This window comes from Pyricularia oryzae, chromosome 2, assembly GCF_000002495.2.
Source record: "Pyricularia oryzae 70-15 chromosome 2, whole genome shotgun sequence".
Taxonomy (NCBI): Eukaryota; Fungi; Ascomycota; class Sordariomycetes; order Magnaporthales; family Pyriculariaceae; genus Pyricularia; species Pyricularia oryzae.
In genome coordinates, this window is record NC_017850.1 from 4,500,834 (window position 1) to 4,522,656 (window position 21,823).

The following is a 21,823-nucleotide window of genomic DNA, read 5'->3' on the forward strand; positions in this document are numbered from 1 at the left end:
CAAAGGTTTGTCGAGTCCCGAACTTTGAATTGGGGACGAGTGAGGAAGTAACGCGGCTCAAATATCGGTTGAAGTACAGCGAGACGTCGAAAAAGTACTCTTTACGGCAGTGACAGAAAAGGAAGGAGTAAGTAGGGTGAAAGCAAGGGAGGCTGAAGGGGTTGAGCTCCTAATTCCAAGTCGACGACCACCTGTAGTGGCAACACCCAAATTGGATGGAATACCTTAGGTTCTTGACCTGAATCTAAATGGTCATTTTTGGCTGCCTACTTACGGACAGAAAGCTCCACGACCTAGGGGGTAAACGAACACATTCCTTTGACTTTTGCCTACCAGGTAGATTTTTCGTCAGCACCCGTAGGCTAAAAGAGCACAGCATATCTACAGGTAGCCATAAAAGCAAATAGTCGCATGAGACCATGGGGCAAACTAAAGTAAGGAATTAGATAGCAAACAGAGTTCAGAGTTCGCAAAACAAAACCAACTGGAGGCTCTAGAACTTTTAGTTAGGAGTCAGAGCATATTCGCGGACTTGGAGCGAACCTTGTAGGATTTATGCCGCCGGCCGGGCGACATTGTTTTCTCCTTACGTAGTTCATCCCAAGCACATACTGAGCCACCGACGTAGATTCCAAGTTCCCAGGTACGTACAAAATCAGTTAGCGGCGGCGTTCTCGTACACCAAATTCTGTACCCAAATCGTGTCCCATAGTATATCTTTTGTATTGTATGGTACGGTTCCGGTGGTAGTTACTGCATCGTGTGCCTAATATTTATGCCTAGATCGGGTGGCTCCATAGAAACCACTCAAATAGGTATGCTTGAAAATCCACATCTGCTCACAGCAACTCAAGCTGAGCAGCTGGAAGACTGCTATCGAGTAGTAGAGGTCGATCCCCTTAGTGACAACAACATTAAGTCAGGCTCAGCCAGGTAAATAACACATGAGGTCAAACGCCCAAACACCAAACGCCATACTCCTAACAGCTATGATACATTACCAAAATCATGCGGGAGGGGACGCTGCCCTTGAAAATTTAGAAAAAGGAGACCAGAAACGCCCATTGAAAATGCATTCTCCGCTTCAAACAACCACATGCGTGGAAAGATGCTCAACGGCCTCCTTGATGCTCCTTAACATCCTCGTGTTCACGCAGAATGGGCACCGAACAGGGCGTTCTGAGCCTGAAAACTGCGGGGCGCTGGCACTCGGTATAGGAGTCAGCTTGAGGTTGTCCTCCGCCCTGAGCAACGCCGCTCCATGCTGCTGTTGAGACATCTGCTGTTGAGATATCTGCTGTGGCTGCGGCGGTGATTGTTGAGTTTGCTGATGTTGTTGTTGATGGGGTTCAAATCCACTGGTAACCAGGGTGCCAACGCTGTTTCGGGCAGGCATCAAGCATGTGTCAATCTGTGTCTCACCACCGTTTCCCTGCGCCACAGAAACCTCCTCTTGCTGTTGAATTTGCCTTAGGGCTTTCTGCAACGCAAGCTCAGGGTCATCCTCCTCTCCCTCCACACTTCCGATAGAAATGGACGGCCGATCGTGCGAATCCGAGGTGGTAGCTGCAGCAACTGCGGCAGCCGCCGCAGCAATATCCATGTGCGATTGCTGTTCAATGGAAACAGCTCCTCGGAGGGCGGTGTCACGAATGATTGTACAGTTGTCGAGACTAACATCCAAACTGACGACACGCTGTATGGTTTCTTGGATGACGCCAGGCGGGGTGTTGGAGGTGAGGCTCATTATCCGAGGGATAAGGTCGACGAGATACGGCAGATCCAAGTGATTTCCGTCAGGACTGCTACCATCCTGGCCATGAGGCGCGGTAAAGCGAGAACGGCGGCGCATCAGCAAGCCATACCGTTTCTTGAACCGATGGACCCAACCGGGGGAGAAGTTGGGAGGCTTCTCGCCCTTGTATCGGGGAAGGGACTCAAAGACCTGGGTGGCCTTTTGCACAAGCTCCTCATTGCTCGGCGGGCGACCTCTATTCACCATGTCCGCGTGCCAGACGAGGACCAACTTTTCAACATCTGGCCAATTGCCGAAGCGCAGGCGCGAGCCTGAAAGTTGCGAGTCGCCATCGAGGCGGGTGTATTTGGGAGAGAGCGAGTGCGAAACGGTCGACTGGGATATGACGAGGCCGTACTGAGATTCAAACCAGTCGATACAGGCCTTGTGCGATGGGCGTATGACCTGACTATTGGCCCAGCGACGAAGCGATCGACGTTGATCTAGAGTTAAGGAATGGCGCTCCTTGTTAGGGGTTGATGCATTGCGCTGGGTATTCGAGTCCTCGGTGGGTGATGCGATAGTAGTGTTGGGGGCAGCATCGGTGTCGACGGGGTCGGCGGCGGCGTCAACAGCAGTTTTGGATTCGTCGTCATCGTTGATGGTGGAGTCCAATCGCTCACCACCTCCGTCGAGCGAGATGTGGCTGGTGTCATCCTTAGTGAAGTCCATGACGAGCGAGGTCCGCACTCGCTCAGGCGGAAGGCGATGTGTGGATTGCGCACTATCCGAGTTCGCTAAAAGCGAGTGCGGGAGCGACTTATAGAGTGTATTGCAATTGAAATATGAAATACGACGGGGCGACCAACTCTTGGTTGAGAGGACAGCCCTGCAAGTGGGGGGGTCCTCCTTTTCGGTGGAGCTAGCGCCATTCTTTTATGCGAGTGCCGTTGACTCGTGTTGTTCTTGATTAAGACTAGACTTTGTCGTCTGAAGAAAGATTCACGTTCTAGCAATGCTTGTCAGAGACCCTTGGACAAATATTCTGACTCTCGTTGTTGAGAAACACTTTATGGACACTTATACTTATGAAAAAAATACACAGCTGAGCTTCAGAGGATGGGAGCAGAGCGCCGTGCCATCTGATAGACCGCCAAGTTAGCCCAGAAGAAACTACATGACATCATTGGTAGAGTCGCCAAAGAGTAGAATATACTTAACACCGAAGGCTCCCGCAGCAAGCAAGTGGATAAAGATCAAATTGTTTAACAGCCGCTCTGTAAATATTGATGATGTATCGCGGCATTGAACAGGCGTGCAGGGACAATGGTGGAAACAAATCCATGGGTCATGTGAGGCACCATCGGTCATGTGACGATGACCTGCCGTTTGTGGCGATCGGCCTGAACCGATCGTGGCATCCACCCAATGATGTCGTTGTGCCTGGCGGTTCCATTATTATTTTTTTGCAGCATGCAGCAACAACCTAGCTTTGATGCGTTTTACCCACGCGGGGCGATGATGCTATCTAGAACTAAACCGGCATCTCCCAATATGTACTGGGATGACATTATCAAAACATGAAAGTTCATCGAGAGCTCTGTCGACTGGGTTTCCGTAACCCCGGGTGATTAGGCGGATTGGACCGTCTTTTTGATTGAATTTGCGGTTGAGCAAGCTTCTTTTTCAGGATGCCACCGCGAAAACGATTGCGTGACGCCTCTCTATCGGCAAGTGCGAATAGCTCTTCGACAGGAAACAAGAGGCAAAAAACCAAGCTTAATCTACCAACTGTTCCCCCTCGAAAGGCAACCCTCTTCGACTCTATCGACACCGTCTCCACACCAGGAGCATCTGCCAAGACTCGGTCTCCGGCAGATATTCTAGGCGTCAGCGACGAGGATGACAGTTCCCTGTCATCATTGTCAGATGAGGAGTTCAAAGATGTGGTCGCAGCAGCGGATCGCAGCCTCGATATGGCCGACGAGGATGATGATGGTAGTGATGATGACGACGATGACATCGAGTTCGAAGATGTCCAGGCTTCTCTTGCCCCATTTGCTGAGGAGGCTGCGCCCTCTGGGGATCTTGAGCTGACACTGGACCTAGACGGAAGGATTTCGCTCACCAACGAGTACGGCAACAAAAAAGGGCCGTCCAAAAGGGAGCGGATCACGCGCAATGCGGTCCACCGAGTACACGTCATGTTTCTCATGTGGCATAACGCCGTCAGGAACTCGTGGCTATGTGATGCCGAGGTCCAGGGTCTTCTGCTCTCTCATGTCCCGCCCCGGGTCTGGGAAGAATACGAACGATGGCGAAGGGCCTCTGCTCTCGACAGGGCCAGCGAGACACCTGCGTCTAGATCGAATGCCCCCAAAACCAAGGGCAAAGGCAAGGGGTCAGCCAAAGAGACGGCGAGACCGTCAAGACGGGACTGGGGTGATGCGGCTCAACGGCTAGAGAATGGAACTGTCGACATGAGCCACGGAGACCCGCTCTTCAGACTCATGAAGGCATTGTCTGCCTGGTGGAAGCAAAGATTCCGTGTCACCGCACCGGGTCTTCGAAAAGTTGGTTACATGTCACTTGAGCGTCTTGACCGTCTGACCAAAGGGTTCAAGAATGGAGATAAAAACACAGCGTTGTTCGGAGAACGTATTGGGAGCTTGGATGAGTTTAGACTCTGTGCTCAGAGCTGCACTGGTTCACGAGATGTCGGAGCCCAACTTTTTACTGCCTTGTTGCGAGGGCTGGGGCTGGAGGCACGGATGATTGCTAGCCTTCGTAAGTAAACAAGAGCATTCTTTATTTGTTGAGTTGGTTGAGTTGCTTGCGGTTTTATCATCTTCATGTTAACTAACTCCAAAACTGCAGAGCCCTTAGGATATGGTTGGTCGAAATACGAGGATGCTGATCCCGAAGAAGAACGCAGTTCGCAACCATCTCCTGAGAAGCCAACTCAAACCACGCAGACTCCTCAAAAGAATACGAAGAACGAACCTCGACGGCAGCACGTATCTAGTCGATCTCGAGGAAAACAAAGTAAAGCCATCGAGGAGGAGGATTCGAATTATGTCGATGACTTTGAACCACAAGAAGTGAATAGCGATGACGAAATGGTTGTCGAGGTACCAAAGAAGATGGCCCCACAAAGCAAAAAGTTCGACCAGGACCTTGAATTCCCTCACTACTGGACTGAGGTGTTGTCTCCAGTGACACACAAGTACCTTGCCGTCGATCCGGTGGTCAAATTTGTTATTGCCACCAACAGAGAGCTTGTCGAAAGTCTTGAACCTAGGGGTAGTAGGACAGAGAAGGCCAGGCAGGTTATGGCCTACATTATGGGCTTTTCGTCTGATGGAACCGCCAAGGACGTCACAGTTCGGTACCTCAAGCGACAAATGCTGCCAGGTCGAACCAAGGGCGTTCGGTATCCCATCGAAAAGGTGCCTGTTTATAACCACAAGGGCAAGGTGAAGCACTATGAGCACGTTGATTGGATAAAATCCGTCCTTCGTGGTTATGTCAGAGGAAACAAGCGGCATCCCATTACTGAAGTAGATGAGGAAGAAGACTCGACCGACCTGCGACCCGCCAAGCACGAGAAGAAAGAAGTGAAGGAAGGCGACGAGACTCTGCAGTATTACAAGCAATCCAAAGAGTACGTGCTCGAGAGGCACTTGAAACGCGAAGAGGCACTTTTACAAGACGCCACGCCGGTAAAGGTCTTCAAAGTAAAGGCGAAAGGCGGCGAGTTCACGGAAGAAAACGTCTACTTGAGAAGAGACGTTGTTCAGGTGAAGAGCGCCGAGACATGGCACAAGCAAGGAAGGGCACCCAAAGAGGGAGAGAAGCCCCTGAAGATGGTCCCATATCGTGCGGCTACGATGAACAGGAAGAGAGACATTGCAGCGGCCGAGGCAGCCACCGGAAAAAAGGTGCTCCAGGGACTCTACAGCATGGACCAGACCGACTGGATCATTCCACCCCCGATCAAGGACGGTATCATCCCAAAGAATGAATATGGGAATATCGACCTCTTTGCCGAGCACATGTGCCCTCAGGGTGCGGTGCACGTCCCATTCCGAGGCGCGGTCAAGGTATGCCGAAGACTTGGCGTAGATTACGCAGAAGCTGTGATCGACTTTGAGTTTGGACACCGGATGGCGGTTCCGGTCATCCAAGGTGTCGTGATTGCAGAGGAGCACCACGATCGTGTTATGGAAGAGTTGGCCAAAGACGAGGCCGAACGGGCGCGCAAAGAGGATGCGAAGCGGACGGCTGCGGCCCTGGCCATGTGGCGCAAAATGCTCATGGCGATGCGCATCACAAACAGACTCCGGGAGGAATATGGAAATGTTGGTGATGGAGACCTGCGCATCATCCAAACTAGCCGGAGCCGCGCCGATGAAACCACCCACAGGCCCGCAGATGCTTCTGCCGGGTTTGATGAGGACACAGCCGGCGGATTCCTGCCAGCAGGGTACGAATGCGAAAGTCAGGAGACAGAAGATAAGGCGGTTGAGAACCAGGAAGCCCCTCGTGTCTCGAGCTATTTCCCTGTTGCTGGAGAGGACGATGAAGATGATGATGACGACCTTGTCGTCGAGGACGCTCAAATGGACGATGCCACCTCGCCGGCTCTTGCTGGCGGGTCTGCTATTATTGGAGATACTGAGCGCAGCGGGGAGCACGGTGATGCCTTAGCTTCTGATGGTGAACAGCACCAAGCTGATGCCCCAGTTATGGAGGAGGATGCGGTTTATTCGAATGGTTCAAGCAGGTCTGCCGCGTCGAAGCGCAGACGAGCCACTGTCGAAGCTTCGCCCGCTACTCGGGTGAGGCCATCACGCCAGGCTGCCAAAAAGGCCAAACCTAAACTGAAGCAGCTTGAGTCCGATATTGATACTCAATAACTACTCGAGCATTTTCACCGGCTGGTGGGCATGAGGGTTTCCTGCTTTGTGACCTTGTAATGGAACGCTATGGAGTCGAAGGGATACTACTATGGAGTTTTTAAAGTGTTTATCTGTGACGCTACTCGTAAGTTATGTAGCGTAGATACGCTATACCCGAAACCACCAGATTGGCTTTTGTGAGTGAATATTAATTCTGAAACGTAACATGTGCTGCTGCAGCTGCATCAAGTATAAGTGAATTACTCGGTAAAGTTGCGGAATTGGAAGCAATCTTCCCGACAGAAGCTTACCACAAAACTCATAAAGGCCACGTTTCCGCCCACGTATTTTGATCCAAGTTCACCGATTGTAATTATCAACCATCCGCGCACGCCAAAATTTGGGTGCCGAATAATATAATGACTCAATGGGAATTGGTATTTGGCATGTTGGCAGAATGGCAACTGGAGATCTTGGTTACCATTACGGTGCTTATTGCCGGCAGCCTCCTCTACCTAGATCGCCCGGCTGTGTACCCAGGTATTCCTCTGATGGGAGCCGGGAAAGGGTGGTTTGGGTATAGGCAGGCAGTTAATAAATATCGCGTCAACGGACGGGAGATGGTAAGGGAATATTCCAAGGTAAGTTTATGTCAAGATTTTTACTCTGTGTGTACAATCCTGTCTGTCTAATGCGGTGCCACTCCTATTTTTTAGACCAACAAGCCATTTCAGGTAATCACGGATACGACCACCAAGATCTTCTTGCCAGCTGAATATACCGAGGAGGTCAAGGGAATTAAAGAGCTGAGCTTTGGCAAGGGACTTTCTATTGTTAGTGATATGGAAGCAGTGGAACTTACTTGGGCAGAGAGTAATGACAGTTGAAATCGCAGGAATTGTTTGGCGGATATCGTGGGTTTGAGGCCGTGGCCGCCCTAGGTGACGACGAGAGCAACATCATCCAGACAGTTTCTCGCTTGAAGATAACAACGTCACTGAGTAAGCAGGAAGAATAATAAGAGAAGAAGAAAAAAAAAACACACATGCTAACTGTAAGCTTCCTAGAATATCTGACCGACGAGATATCCGACGAGGCATCCGCGGCGCTACAGGAACAGCTGGGAGACAACATTCAAGAGTGGCAAGAGGCCAGCGTCAAACCTATTGTCCGCAATCTCAACGCCCGCCTCTCGGCCCGCGTCTTTGTGGGGCCCGAGCTCTGCCGAAACAAGGCCTGGCTGGACGTTTCCACCAGCTACGCGGCGCAATGCGGAGTCGCCGCCTTTAAGTTGCAGGCGTGGCCTCGTGTGTTGCAGTGGCCTGTCAGCCTTTTCCTCCCCGAGTGCAGAGTCCTGCGGCGCATGGCTGCCGATGCGCGTCGTATCTTGGCGCCCATTGCTTCCAATCGCAGTGACAAGCCAGTTGACCCCAAACACCGGGGAGGAGATACTATTTTGGTGTGTGCCTGCTGCTACTGCTGCCCATAAAGTAAGTACTTACACTGGGTTTATTGTTAATACTCTTCTTGCTCCATAGTGGATACAAGAGGCCGTTTCCAAGGCCAAAATGTCCCATAAATACTCTGTGGCAGACTTCCAGCTCGGCCTGAGCCTCGCCGCCATCCACACCACAACTGAGCTGCTCACCAATGCACTTTTCGATATCGTCACCACCGGACCAGAGCTCATTGACGAACTGCGGAGAGAAATTATACAAGTGTTCAACGGGGAAGGTGGCATCGCTTCATATAACGAGGAAGAGGTCTTTACAAAGGAGCGGCTGTACAAGTTGCGCTTGCTGGATAGCACTTTGAAGGAGACGCAGCGCCTTCGCATGTCAAGACTTGGTACGTGTAAACACACATTCTTCTGCATAACTGACACAATGAGGTAAGCAGCCCGTTTTTAACATGAAGACAAATGCAAATAAAGGCGGCATGCCACGTGTAGCGACAGCCCCCATCACCTTCAAGTCCGGACTGGCCATCCCGGCGGGCGCCTTCACCCACGTGCTCTTGACGGCACACATGGACCCGTCAATATACTGGTCTCCAGAGACGTACGACCCGCGCCGTTTTCTGAGGCTGCGCTCGCAGCCGGGCCAGGACAAGAACTGGCAGATGGTGACGACGAGCCCGCACCACTTGGCGTTTGGGTACGGGGAGCATGCGTGCCCCGGGCGGTTTCTGGCCGCGGCCCAGGTCAAGATCGCCCTGGTGCGGCTGCTGATGGAATACGACTGGCGCTTCGATGGGGGCAGGCCGGAGAGTTTGGATGTGGGCGGCGGCATGAATTGGGCTAATCCCAACGCCAAGGTCTCATTCAGGAAGAGGAAGGCCGAGGTAGCGTTTTGAATATTGAGGCGGCGAAAAAAAAAAAAAAAGACCAGAGGCAGAAGCAAAGAAATTGACAAACAAGGGGGGAAACAATAGCGAATACTTTTTACGGTAAGCCCGCGTCGTTAGCCCCTGTTTTGTGCTTGACCAAAGAAGGAGAAATAAAAGGAGATAGAGACATAAAAAAAGGTTTGGCTAACGAATAGTTTAGACTCGTGTACCGCAAACTTGATATGGTTCTGGCGAACTTATTTTGGCAATTTGGTATGGACCCTGACTCTCGGTCGACTAATTGGATCGCGCGGCATCAGAAAGTAGTGCGCGGTTTTGATGAGGGATAAAACGGGGCCTTGTTTGTTAATTATTTTAACCCAAAATTATCAGTTGAAGTTTCTTTGCTCGGTCTGCAGATGTGTCGTTGGAGGTTTTTTTTTTTTTTTTTTTTTTTTTTTGGGGGGGTTTTTTTTTCCCCGAGTAGGGACTGGAGACGATCCCCCATTCCTCTTTAGGCCTTCATTCAGGTTTCAGAATACTATAGCGTTCATACTCATTATGAGAACCTCCAAGTTAATGCGAGTCAGTGTAGCCCTACCTTTGGCGGCTAAAGCATATTAGCTACCACTTCGTATGTATTACCCAGTAGGGCTAGCAGTCTACTATATATAGTGCGGAGTCATACACTCAAACATTCACATAATTATGTGGGAGTTCTGGGCGTCTATGTTTGATGGAGGCTTTATCAATGGAAAGCAGGTAGCAAGGGATGGAGATTTTCGTCTAATACCGCAATACACATCAATTAAATATCAAAGGGCTGTGTTATTGATCAAACACGATCCTTTCTTTGTTCGGCTCGCGTTTTGTGTCTTTTCCACGTTCCAATGACAAATAACCGGATCTCTCACAGCAACATTAATGGATTAATAGTTGGCTAGGGGCCGTGGTAGGTAAGCTTACAGGATATGTGGGTCAAGGCGTGGGGTGAATCGGTACCCAGGCAGGTACCTACCTACCTTACCTAGGTAACGAATCGTGTAAGTTCTATATTAATGTGACCTTTATACTAGACTAGGTACATAAAAGAACGACAGCTATATCCGCGCGTCACAAACTCTAAGTTGACGCAGCACATGGTTTAGATATACTTTGTACCTTTTCACTGCGTACTTTTTGCCACGGTTATTCCTCTACGCTCTAGATTTCAGAAATGCTGAATAACAAACTTAAACACAGCGGACAAGTCAAGTATTTATAGAATAACACTTAAGATACCTTGATCTCGTTTCCCCCCACCGCCTATCACTTGCATACTGCTATATGATTGCTGCTCGGCAAAGAATGCATAATCTCACTGCTATCACCGTCGGGTAGTTTTCTGCTCATCATATTTAAGTGATCAAAGCCCCGTGCCCTGAAGAAAAAGGAAGGAAAAAAGGAAAAAAAAAACCCCCCATTTCATACTTTGCACGTCGGCTTATCCCCCATGATTTAACCGTCAAGCATTAAACCATGTTATCGCCAGAAGTTTTATACCCTTACTCTATCCCCGTCGCCCGCGAAACGGTTGTCAAGTCCGGTTCCCTAACCTCCCTCCCCGTCCGCATCCACCGGCACGACTCCCTGGCAGATGTCGGTGCCAAATGCTTGACCGGCGACTGGGGTCGCATCATGGGCGATGGCCAGGAAAAAAAGTCCAATGGATCGCCCAGCGTTGCTGGCAACTGGGGCAGCTTTATCTGGCCGGAATGCCTCCCTGACCGGCTAGGTCTGTTGTCCTACCTGCTTGACGCGGGATGTTTGCATGACGGTTTGTGTTTTTTTTTTTCTCTCTCTCTCTCTCTTTTTCTCATCTCTGATGTCCCATCTTTTCTTACTATCTCTCCCATGCAGGAGAAAAGAGAAAATGTGACTAATGGATTGAAGCAGATGTCTGCGAGGAAATGCCCATCGTCGCCGCGCATGCCGAGCATCTTGATCTATACGAGGCCATGAACTTTTCCGACTCGAGAGTCCTCGACTTGGGTTCTCAATCCACAAAAATCAAAGATCTTGTGTCGACCGTCATCCTCGAATGTATGAGGGTGGACCGCGTATGCGCCTTACGAATGCTCGAAGCTTACCGCAAAAGGTGGCAAGCGATTATAGAAACACGCGATACGGATAAAATCGAGAGCTTGGAAGAATATCTCGAGTCACGGGCTAACAATGGGAGTATGGGGTGAGTTAAATATGCGCGCATACACACACATCTGTACTACATGTGAGAGTTTTGTTTATTAAAGGTAAACCAGTGCATACTACGCCATGCTCGAGTTTTCTTTGGGGATTGTCATTACCCAAGAAGAGTACAGTTTACTGGCTGCCCCCATGCGACACTGGAAGCGCTGCATGCTCCTGACAAACGACTATTGGAGCTGGCTCCGGGCACGGCAGCAAACAAAAAATCAACTAGTTGGCAGGGTCGTCAACACGATTTGGTTCCTCATAAAGCAAAACCCAACCTACACCGACGAGCAAGCCAAAAGCAAAGTAGCCGAAATGGTCGTTGCCGAAGAAGCCAAATGGGTCCAATCAAAAAACCGCCTTTACGCCGAAAATCCAAAACTCCGCGATGATTTGGTCAAGTTTCTCGAAAATTTGCACACGGCTTTGGCTGGCAACGACTACTGGAGCTCGCAACGTTACCGCCACAACGACTGGACCCACGTTCCAACGCAGCCAGAGCCAGACCACCCGCGGATTCACGAACTGGCGGGATTTGGCCGCACGTTAGTGGTCGAGGAGTCGAGAATCCTCGCCAGGCCATCATCATCATCATCACCGTCTCATAGCCTAGGTGCGTCCGCATCGTCCTCTAGCGGATGGGCATCCTCATCATCTCAGGGAGATCTGAGTTCGCCGCTGTCTTCTGCCTCGTCCACTTTCGACAATGTGGACAGAGACCGTCTCAAACACAAAGTCACAAAAGCCACTACGACCACCGCCGCCACAGCAGAGGAGGTGATTTCGGCCCCGATACGGTATATCCAATCCATGCCCTCCAAGGGTTTCCGTGCCGCCCTGGTCGACTGCTATAACATGTGGTTGGATGTGCCGCAGCGTGAAATGGAAATCATCAAAACTGTTATCAACTGCCTACATGATTCGTCCCTCCTCCTGGATGATATTGAAGACGACTCTAAACTACGTCGAGGATTCCCCGCCACGCATCTCGTCTACGGCCCCGCGGCGACCATCAACAGCGCCACATATCTATACGTACAAGCGGTACAGGCCGTGCATAATCTGGGATCTAGAAAACTAATGGATGTCCTACTGCTCCGTTTGCAACAGCTTTTTTTCGGCCAATCGCTGGACCTGCATTGGACTTTTAACCGCGAATGTCCCACCAAAACCCAATATTTCAATATGATCGAGCAAAAAACGGGGGCATTCCTATCGTTGGTTGCAGAGCTTATGATGGTTGTTTCTGCTGCCAGCGACTACGAAAGCTCCACTGATTCCCCCGAAAACATATTCCAAACATTCTCGTACCAGTCCGGGCTGTATTTCCAAGTCCGCGACGATTACCTCAATATTACCTCGGCCGATTACGCAGACAAAAAGGGTTTCGCCGAAGATTTAGACGAGCAAAAGTTCTCCTATATCCTCGTCCACCTCGCGCATTCCCGGCCCGATTTGATGGTCCAGGTTGAAGGCATTTTTAAGGCTATGCGGAGCGGGAAGACGGAAAACGCCGAAACCAAAAAGTACCTGGTTTCTCTGCTGCACAAGAGCGGTGCCGTGGAGGCGACAAAGGAGCTGCTGGTACGGTGGCAAGATGATATCGTCAAGGAGATTGACGTGTTGGAAAACCACTTTGGGAAGCCGAATCCGTCGTTGAGGTTATTGATGCAGACTTTGTGGATTGATGCCTAGTTAGGGTACAAGCGCTACTATTCAGATGGTATATAACGGATCTCAAGTGGCCAAAACGAATACAAAAGATTAAAAGCCGACCTGTGGACTACGCCAGCACCTCCTGGTCTGGAATCATTCCGAGCGAGACTGCGTTCCACACCAATGCGTCCTTTTGCCCGAACAAGCTGAAAGCAGCGAGAGATTGACGAAAACACGTCGACCTGGAGGATACGGACATGCCACAGCAGGAGACACGACCGAGACTAGTCGATGAAGTAAGTAGTCGAGGACAGAGATATGGATTGAGCCAGTTCTTCTTGACAGGCGACGACCTTCCCATGCATTCATGTTTATGTTGCTTTAAAAACAAAAGATGAATCAACCTCGCTATATGATTTATTCGTTAAAATTATTGGCTCGCTAGACCGTTCCTTTTACCCAATCCAAAAGCTTTTTTTCCCACCCCTGTATCAGATATACCCAAGCCTTGAACGGCGTCCCTTGGACACTAAATCGCCAGTAAGTTCCCGAAATTAACGTCAGAATCAAAGAAGAATCTCAGGCTTTGCTTAAATAGAAAAGGCCTGGGGAAACTGCTCTGCGGAAACATGATGCCACGTAAACCATGAATACAAGCACCCGAATAGTAGCACATCAAGGAATTAATAGCATCAACTCCGCCCCCCCCCCCCCCCCCCCCCCAAAAAAAAAAAAAAAAAAAGAGCTAGAAAATAGCATGAAGAAGAGGGAGATAAGCTAAGAATAAGCGACTTTCCCGGGTATCGTACCAAGAATGTCCCAGGAATCAAAATCTGGAGCCACATGTGCAGCGCGAGCAAACAAGCAATCATCACGAAAGCCAAAAGAAAAGAAAAGAGAAATTGAAGCAATCGTCCAAAATTAACGCCGATGCCGCCTAATTGGATGGATTGGCCATATATTAGCCCCCTATTTCCAGAAGAGAAGAGGAAAGAAATAAGAAAAGGTCGAGAGGAGTGCCTTTGGTGAGATCAGACTCGCGGCCGTTCCCATGGTTTTCCCTCCACCAGTTGCTGGGCAGGATGTTGTAGTGATGGTATGGCATCGCAGGACTACTGCCCTGGAGAACGTTCCATGGTGGAGGTCTGGGAAAGTACCGTCATGAGAGGGCAAGACCAAGTTGTGTTGGCCTCGAGATGCTACCGGAGGTTTCCCAACAAGATGATAAGAATCTGGGAGATCGTATTCAAAATGCTAGAGGCTCGAGCTCGAGACCACGGTGATTATATTCCCGCAGCCTGCGCTCATCTGTCGAAAGAATTTGAATACCTGTGCTGTGACGATCAAGATAGCGTCAACAAGGCAGAGGCGTATGACCGTAGAAAACATGGTGTTGGCCAAAATGGATCCAACGGGTATCAGTGGCGGGAATGTTAGGTAGATAGATGATAAGGTAGGGAGGTGAACAGCGCCGCAAGGCGTCCACATGCGACCCCCAGTCTCGAGCTGGCGGAAGCAAGTGATGAATCTTTTATATGTGATCAACGTAGAACAAAAGCTTCTCGTTTCGCTGCATTGCGTATATCAGATCCTGGTCGTTCATCAGGGCAAGCTTTCCGTTGGTTATGTCGTCCTTGTATGAGAGCTGCACCTCTTCACCGGGCTGGATCCTGAGCCGCTCGGTGATCTTGTCAAAAAGCTCCCGGAATTGGATATCCGAAGGGACTCGTATGGCTATCAAGTCGCCATTGTAGCTTAGTTTCACTTTCATGAAAGCACCAGCCTGTGGAATGCCGGGTGAAAGCGAAGCCTGGGAAGGCTGAGACAGTGACGAAGCCTGACGCATCATCGGGGGCTGAGCACTAAGCCCTCGTTGCTGGCTGGGGGCCAGGTTGTTGTTGTTGTAGCCTCCCGAGCTCAAGTTGTTCCGTGACGACTGTTGCGATATTCCGCCATTTGGCGAATCCGGCGAAGATTGTTGTGACCCGCCCGACATGCGATACTCGTCTTCTTCTCCATTTGCGTCCATCTCATAGTCGCCTTCCCGGGGCGCAAAGAACTGCTTCACCAAATTGCACCGAGATATGTACGTGGGCTGTGCAAGCAGGTTCTTGACATAAGCATCGAGATTGTGCAAACGACCCTCAGTGATAGCATCCGTTACGTAGTTAACGGGGCCGGGCATGTACGGAAGGGTTCGCTTCTGCGTTCCCGTGTTGCCCGCCTCCGCAGGGAACTCGGTCAGGAGCGCAATCTGGAAGTCGTAAAAGTCTTCGTAGTATCTGGAGAGCTCGTACTTGCGCCCATCTTCCAGAATAGCCTCAATGACGAACCAATACTTCTCCTCGGCAAAACAATAGCGCGGGATGCTGGCTTGAACAGGAGCGTATAGTTGAGTCGAAGGCTTGGGGGTCGGATAAGCATTTTGAGGTTGCATGGCCTGCTGCTGGGTGTTTCTTTGTGAGTTGTATCCAGGCTGCTGTGGCTGCTGCTGCTGCTGCTGCTGCTGCGGCTGCGGCTGAGGCTGTTGTTGCTGTTGCTGTTTCCGGCAAAAAGAGGTTGTATGTTAGCAAGACTGTTTCGATTACTTTCCCAACACTTCCGGGTATGAAGGGAATGCAGAAGGCGAACTTACAAGTTTGCCATTGAGCTGTCCTTGACTCGAGCGACTGTCCGTAGGCTGCAGACTCATGCGGTCCATGCCTTGCTCGATGGCCTGCTGCTGGGGAGCGCCTCCAACCTCAAACTTGCCCAGAGTGATGCTGCTGTTCTTGTACTCTGCGGCCATCTTCTTCCATTCCTCAACCCTCGGAATTCCAGCTCGCCGTACCGCTCCCTCCGGATCAGGTACAGGAGTGTTGGATGCCATGTCTCGTATCTCAATGAAAGAAACTGGTATCAACCCTGGACCCCCCAACCTCCCAATGGGTTTCGCCACAAACCATTCCGGGTTTGACTGGGCGATAACTATAATTGCCTCTCCCGCCTGTGCTTGGAGTTCGTCTGCACGCTCTGCCTGGAAGTCGTACATGACTATGCCATACACCATGGCACCCGACTTGCCTGACTTGGAGTCCCTGTTGCTGAACCCTGGGGTCGATGGGACCGGAGCTGATGTCTCGGCGTATCCGGAATCATGGTCTGGGTTCTTTGATGGCACAGGCGCAGACGTGCGTGTGACGGACGTGTCGGATTGAGCGCTATCCCTTTCTGTGCGACCAAGGGCTTGGAAGAAGGCAACCGGGACCAATCCGCGAGCATCTGGAAGCGCAGGGTTGCATGCTTCGTACCAATCTGTATCATTCTCTCTCCCTATCACGTGAAAGAAGTCGCCGCGTGAGAAGCTAAGTTCTTGAGTAGATTGGGCTTCATAGTCGTAGAGGGCGCGGATGACCTGATAATTCGTGTCAGTTCAAGCTTCTTCAGGGGTAATGAGTCCCCGCTGTGCAGGTTAGCTAGTCATTGGAGCGTAGACTTTCGACCAACCTTCTTTGGCGGCACAATGGCGACAGCAGACTTGGGGGCTATAGATATCTGTGGCTGCTTGTCCTTATCACCCTTGATGGATCGCCGTAAGGCCTTGATTGCGCGTATGTTGGTCAGCATCCTGCTGTTTTATGCAGTATCTGCAAATAAAACGAACTGAGCGGCACCCGAAGATATGACTCGGAGGTGACCAAATGGTCTTTGGACGTTTCTGGATATGGAGGGTGTAGAGAAGGGCACATGACTAGGGAGAACAAAAACAAGGGAAGCTGTATATGACATGACAGCAAACAAAAGGAGACAAGGGCTGTAGAATAGTGTATGGAGGTCGCAAAATGTAGTGAATGCGTGAATTAGGGTGCGCAAAAAGCGCCGGATGGGTTGGGTGGTCGTGTGAGTAAGAATAGGCAAGACATAGATAGGGTCGCTATTCTTGGCACCGGTCTTCCGATGACCCAATCACTTTCTCCCCAACTTAGGGTACTCGTAGCCAGGCAATTGTGTACTATGAGTGCAGGAAAAAGGAAAATATGGCTCGGCTTCCGCAGCTACCGACGTACCTTCATGGTGGAATATGCAGAGGCGGCTGAAGAGGCCTCCTAGGAGAAACTAGGTCGCAGCCCGTGTAGACGGCAAGGCGAGAGGCGTTTGGAAAACTCGGGTTACGCCGACTCAGAAGTGCTTGCCGATGCGCGAAGTTGTCACTTGGAAGCAAAGACGCGTGCGACCGAGAACGTCTGACGCGAGTTGCAGATTCCCGAGATGTACTCGCCCGGTAGTCAAATCGTCTTTCTTGGGTGGGTTTGAGACTGAATGTGGATGCTGCGCCGTGGAGCTCCCGAGGGTCTTGCAAGCGCAGAGTGAAAATCGTATGTTCGGCGTCAGCGTGGTTTTGACCGTTGTGGCTTTTTTACTTTTCTTGGGTAGTTTGTTCTCGTCTTGTTTCCTTGGCCGCCTATTTATTACAGCGAAACTTCAACACGCTTGCGTCTTTGTGTGCATGCGTTGTCAAGATCCGTCAACCATTCAATTTGCGTCACCCGATTGTCCTCGTCTTTGTTCGCCGCGGGCCAATATCCTCCTTTTTTGTGCCTCTGTGAAACCGCTACAGATATGTGCACTGCCGTTTCACCAGCCGGCTATTTAGGGCGCGATTGAAGATAGTCACGCAGGAGGGGCGCGGGGCTTCGGTGGAGTCGCCGACGGTCGCCGTTGAGGGTTGGAAAACGTCGCGCAAGTCGTCGTCGTGATCGTTGGCGCAAGCAAAGTCGTTGGAGTGTGGTTGCAGGCGAGCCGGAGCGTGCAGGCTTGGACGGAGGGAAAAGAACGGCGGCAACGTGAGGGGAAGATTAGGAGGAGACTAAATGTGGGAAGGAGGCACATATGGGCGGGGGCCAGGCGGGCGAGCAATCGACTAGGGAGGGTGGACTAGGCAGGATAAGTTAAGTTAATTGGGGACTTGGACTTGCAGGGAGTGAGTCGGAAGCATTGAGCCTGGGCAGGGCACCAGCAGACCCGAGCACACCAGAATTGGCAACCAAGCCAGGGTGCAGGTGGGATTGATAGGATGGATGGGGGCCGGGGTTCGTGGCGGGTCTTTTTGGGCCCAAGTCAAACTCCTTGACGGGCTAGCAACACAATACAGTAATAAAATGCTTGCACCTGATCAAGTACTGCGTATTGGTATGAACGTACTGTAAGTTACAGCATTACTACCGGCATACACTTCGTACCTTACCAACCGACCGTATTGTATTTTTCGGTACTTTCTCATCACATTAAACCTCTTACATGGAACTTGGTAGCAGGCTATTTCCAGGATCCAGCTGGTAAGCAAGAGGCCCGGACGACGGTTGCGAATGAAAACGCTCGCTTTGCCAGAACTTAGTTAATTGAAGTTGAAGTCAGGAGCGATGGAAGATTGAACGGTTTTGCGAGTGAATGTGAACAGGGAGCTGGACTTGGGATTACTTCCACTAGACTGGACTAATTAGTAGCGAGGTGAAGTTGCGTACGGGAGGGTACGTAGAGGTTGTGTTCGTTAGGTTGTTGGCGTTTGGATTGACGACCTCCATGCGTCGTGCACACCACACCCTCCCTCCATCCATCTTCCCACACCCCCCTTCCTGTTTCTCACTCACTCACCAAAGGGTGGTCTCCATCTTATTTTTCAGCTTACCAAGTAATAATTCATTTATTCTATTGTCCGTTCTCCGGGCCTCAGGTACTGCGTATCTACTCTGTATGCGTATGCAGCCAGCCCCTCTATTTGACCTGCTTGGGGGGATTTGTCGGGGGGGGGGGTTTGTTCAAAAAAAAAAAAAAAACAATACATATTCACAAATAAAATCATTCTTTTTTTCGTATCATCGGCGCCTGTAATATCCTTGCAAAACCGTCTACCGGTAAACTTTCAGCCTCAATCTCACAGCAAACTAAAGAAAAAGAAACATTGACAACGAAACTTCATCGTGCTTTTTTTCTTTTTCTTTTTTCCCCCTTTTTCTGAGGGGCTGGTTGGCAAAAAAATCTGACCTCGGTGACTCAATAGCCAATAGCGCCAACTACTTCTACATGAGGTGAAGAAGCTAGGTGGCTAACGCCCACGTTGCAGCCACCCGTCAGGCTTATTTAGTGACGAAATGAGGGAAACAACAGGTCATTAGTTAGGCATTTATATCTCCATTGATTTAAATACCTATATAACTAAGTTTTGCCTGAGAACGACATCAAACATTGGATCGTATCCCTGGAACTATACACAAGCAGAAACGTAAGTGTGATGGAAGTACATGAGCTGAGGGCCATATTCCACCCTAGAGAATGTGACTAAGGATAGAGACGATACAGACGATAGGGACTACTTTCTCACCAGTTATTAGACTATCTATCTATATACCAACCTGCTACCTTGCTACGTACTTCGTAGTAACAGACGGGATGTTAGCGTTCGTCCACCTCGCTCGGACTGCTTGGCGGGCTGGCGTTGCAAGGGCAGGGGTTCTTGCCAGGGCTCACCAGCGCCACTGGAGTGTGCCGGACCAGGCCTTCTTTTCTTTCTTCTTCTTCTTCTTTTTTTTTCTCTTTTTTTTTTTTTTGAATATTATGTCCCAGACATAATATATCGCATCAATTGTTTAGAACCTTTGGCCTCGGGGTAGCTAGCTGATGTACCATCCTACCCACCTGTATAATTATTCCCAAAAACACTCTTGCCGTAACAGAACAAGTTATGTATCTCATCATCTCCCATATCCATAGGTACCTATCTATTGTAACTAGGGACTATTTACGTACCCAGGTACACGCATCTCTCATGCATGTGCGTGCATGCAAGGCATAACAAGCATCGATGCATATGGGGTCCGATTGGGCCACTTTGGTTTCTGTATGTACTGTAGCCGAATGAAAATGATTCCCCTTCCCCCTTCGGGAAGGGAAAACAAGAGTCAAGATCAAAGTAACGGTTACTACTCCTCCACTAGTCTAGCTCCAGCATAGGGAGGGTCTTCAAACTTGGAGGCTCAGCGCAAATACCACGGACAGGACCGACCATTTCGTCCCCCGCCTACTCCTCCTGTACCTGCAGCTCATTATGTTCCGAAATGTTGCACGTCAGAAAGAAGCGCATCTACGTACGGAACTTTGCGGCCATAGCTACCTTTTGTTGTGGTATCTTTCCACCACGCTACCGTCGGCGGTGCGTTTCGGCAAGAAACAGCTGGTCGAGTTCTTATTCCCCCCCCCCCCCTCTGACGAACCAAAATCAAGGCTTTATAATCTGAATACCATATCCTAAACTTTCTAACATGCAGAGCTGATAGAATAAGATAGATGCGTTAGTGGGTAAGTAGATGGGTGTAATTTTAGTACTCGAGACGTAATAAATAGGCCAATCGGATTTAGCAAGCCTCGTCGCAAGCTAGGTGGTGTTGTTATTAATAACATAAACACCAAATCTTGTCAAAAGGTCCCAAGAGTAGAAAAGAGGAAAGTGCACGGATTCGATTCAGAAAGAACGATATCGGGCGACATCTAGTCTAACGCAGGAAAGCCCGCCCATTCGCATCTCCGCAGCAACTAGGTAGGCATATAGCACGTACTGTGACGCCCACCGGGAGCATATTCAAGAAGCGGCGCTCGGATCACATGATGGCACTCCGTAGTCTGATGCTGGGAGCGGGGAATTGATGAGGCCCGAGTTTCTTTTACTAGGTACCTACTTACAAGGAAACACACACATAAAAAAAAGAGAGGAACACCCCCAAGCTCTATCCATGCGGATCGTTTAGGTTACAGTGGCAGATCCATCGGGGCTTGAGTTGGGCATCAATTCCCATAGGGACGACCCATACAGTATATGTAGATAGATTTGGTATGATTCATCATGCTCGTTCGTTCAATCCATCTTCCGAAGAGATTGGATGGTAATGCATTCCGTCTCAATGCTGCTCAGTATAGGTGCCCGTCCTCAGTCGCTCTCTCCTCCCAAAAGTGTCTGCCAGCCAACCTATTTCGTTATGGCACATGTTGATTTGTGAGTCATGAACGCAAGTAATGTCAGGGACAGCACCAAAAAAAAAAAAAATTAATAATAATAATACCATGATTGAGGTGCAGACGGGCCAAGATTCGGTGCATTGGCCAAGGCCCGTTTAGCCAAGCTTTCATCAACCTAACTTCGCTGGGTTCGGTGCGGGTATAGTAGGTTGCGGGTACGGGTGGGCGTTCCCCGTTCGCCATTGCAGGGTTTGTGCTGTACCAGTAAGTAGTGCGCGTTCAGGACGGCGAACAGCGCACTAATTGCCACTCACTACCATAATGCTCAGTGAGCCTTTTTTTCTGTCTCTTCAACTTGCTGGCGAATGCGATTCTTACCGCGGACTAGGTTCGGGTGGTTCAGCAGTGCTTGTTCGCCGGGACCATGCAAATCACGGTCGTGGCAAACCCACTAATACGACCCAGGCAAAATCACGCATCCCATTCTTTGCCAGAGCAAAGGTCTGCACTCTCCGATTTTTTTTTTTTTCTCTTTTTTTTTTCTCTTTTTTTTTTCCTTTTCTTTTCTTGCTTTTTCTTATTTATTTTTTGTCCATGGCCACCTGCCTCGACCAGCAAATACAGTGGAGTTTGGAGGCTGAGTACTGTACCAGAAGGGTACGAAATACCTCACCTTGACTCACAACTTTTATAACAAAATTTGCCCTATCGCATCAGGTTCCTGTCCAAATCACGCAAAACATCAAAAGAAAAATAGATAAACACTTCAGACGCGCCGAGGCTTCACCCTCTTTTTTTACTGCTGCCGTCGCGCCCGCGTTTTGGAAACACGGAGGGATTGATCCAGGGCATACTCCCTCCTGTTGAATGAAAAACCGTCCGAGCCTTTGTCAAAGTGAGTGAGCACAGAGCAGGACGAGGCACTTTGTCCCGTTTTGAAAACCAAAGGGGTAAACTCACTCCATGTCTCGTTCGGTTTGTCCGC

The 21,823-nt window shown here is 50.0% G+C and overlaps 6 protein-coding genes across 6 annotated transcripts; 4 read left to right on the top strand and 2 right to left on the bottom strand.

Moving 5' to 3' along the window:
• Nucleotides 1-586: 586 nt before the first annotated feature.
• Nucleotides 587-3,031, bottom strand: MGG_01698 (uncharacterized protein). Its single transcript, XM_003714644.1, has 2 exons — nt 2,952-3,031; nt 587-2,877 (listed from the first exon to the last, which is right to left on the bottom strand). Exon 2 carries the CDS (start codon nt 2,465-2,467, stop codon nt 1,085-1,087), a length of 1,383 nt encoding a protein of 460 aa, XP_003714692.1. The 5' UTR covers nt 2,468-2,877; nt 2,952-3,031; the 3' UTR covers nt 587-1,084.
• Nucleotides 3,032-3,195: 164 nt separating this feature from the next.
• On the top strand, nt 3,196-6,870 carry MGG_01699 (uncharacterized protein). Its single transcript, XM_003714645.1, has 2 exons — nt 3,196-4,522; nt 4,613-6,870. The coding sequence occupies exons 1-2, from the start codon at nt 3,427-3,429 to the stop codon at nt 6,652-6,654; spliced, it is 3,138 nt and encodes a 1,045-aa protein (XP_003714693.1). The 5' UTR covers nt 3,196-3,426; the 3' UTR covers nt 6,655-6,870.
• Nucleotides 6,871-7,055: 185 nt separating this feature from the next.
• Nucleotides 7,056-9,397, top strand: MGG_01700 (cytochrome P450 monooxygenase; the record flags this gene model as incomplete). The annotated part of the gene is made up of 7 exons (XM_003714646.1): nt 7,056-7,277; nt 7,353-7,469; nt 7,532-7,637; nt 7,704-8,095; nt 8,175-8,484; nt 8,570-9,084; nt 9,185-9,397. The coding sequence occupies 6 exons, from the start codon at nt 7,056-7,058 to the stop codon at nt 8,989-8,991; spliced, it is 1,569 nt and encodes a 522-aa protein (XP_003714694.1). The 3' UTR covers nt 8,992-9,084; nt 9,185-9,397.
• A 1,357-nt stretch (nt 9,398-10,754) lies between these two features.
• Nucleotides 10,755-13,137, top strand: MGG_01701 (uncharacterized protein). Its single transcript, XM_003714647.1, has 3 exons — nt 10,755-10,780; nt 10,900-11,191; nt 11,265-13,137. Exons 2-3 carry the CDS (start codon nt 10,914-10,916, stop codon nt 12,889-12,891), a joined length of 1,905 nt encoding a protein of 634 aa, XP_003714695.1. The 5' UTR covers nt 10,755-10,780; nt 10,900-10,913; the 3' UTR covers nt 12,892-13,137.
• A 426-nt stretch (nt 13,138-13,563) lies between these two features.
• On the bottom strand, nt 13,564-17,698 carry MGG_01702 (MAP kinase activator). Its single transcript, XM_003714648.1, has 4 exons — nt 16,899-17,698; nt 16,339-16,431; nt 15,488-16,246; nt 13,564-15,391 (listed from the first exon to the last, which is right to left on the bottom strand). Exons 1-4 carry the CDS (start codon nt 16,902-16,904, stop codon nt 14,384-14,386), a joined length of 1,866 nt encoding a protein of 621 aa, XP_003714696.1. The 5' UTR covers nt 16,905-17,698; the 3' UTR covers nt 13,564-14,383.
• On the top strand, nt 17,252-20,321 carry MGG_15757 (uncharacterized protein; the record flags this gene model as incomplete). Its single annotated transcript, XM_003714649.1, has 9 exons — nt 17,252-18,034; nt 18,144-18,167; nt 18,333-18,359; nt 19,061-19,111; nt 19,268-19,369; nt 19,621-19,660; nt 19,824-20,038; nt 20,173-20,184; nt 20,309-20,321. Exons 1-9 carry the CDS (start codon nt 17,910-17,912, stop codon nt 20,319-20,321), a joined length of 609 nt encoding a protein of 202 aa, XP_003714697.1. The 5' UTR covers nt 17,252-17,909.
• Nucleotides 20,322-21,823: the final 1,502 nt, after the last annotated feature.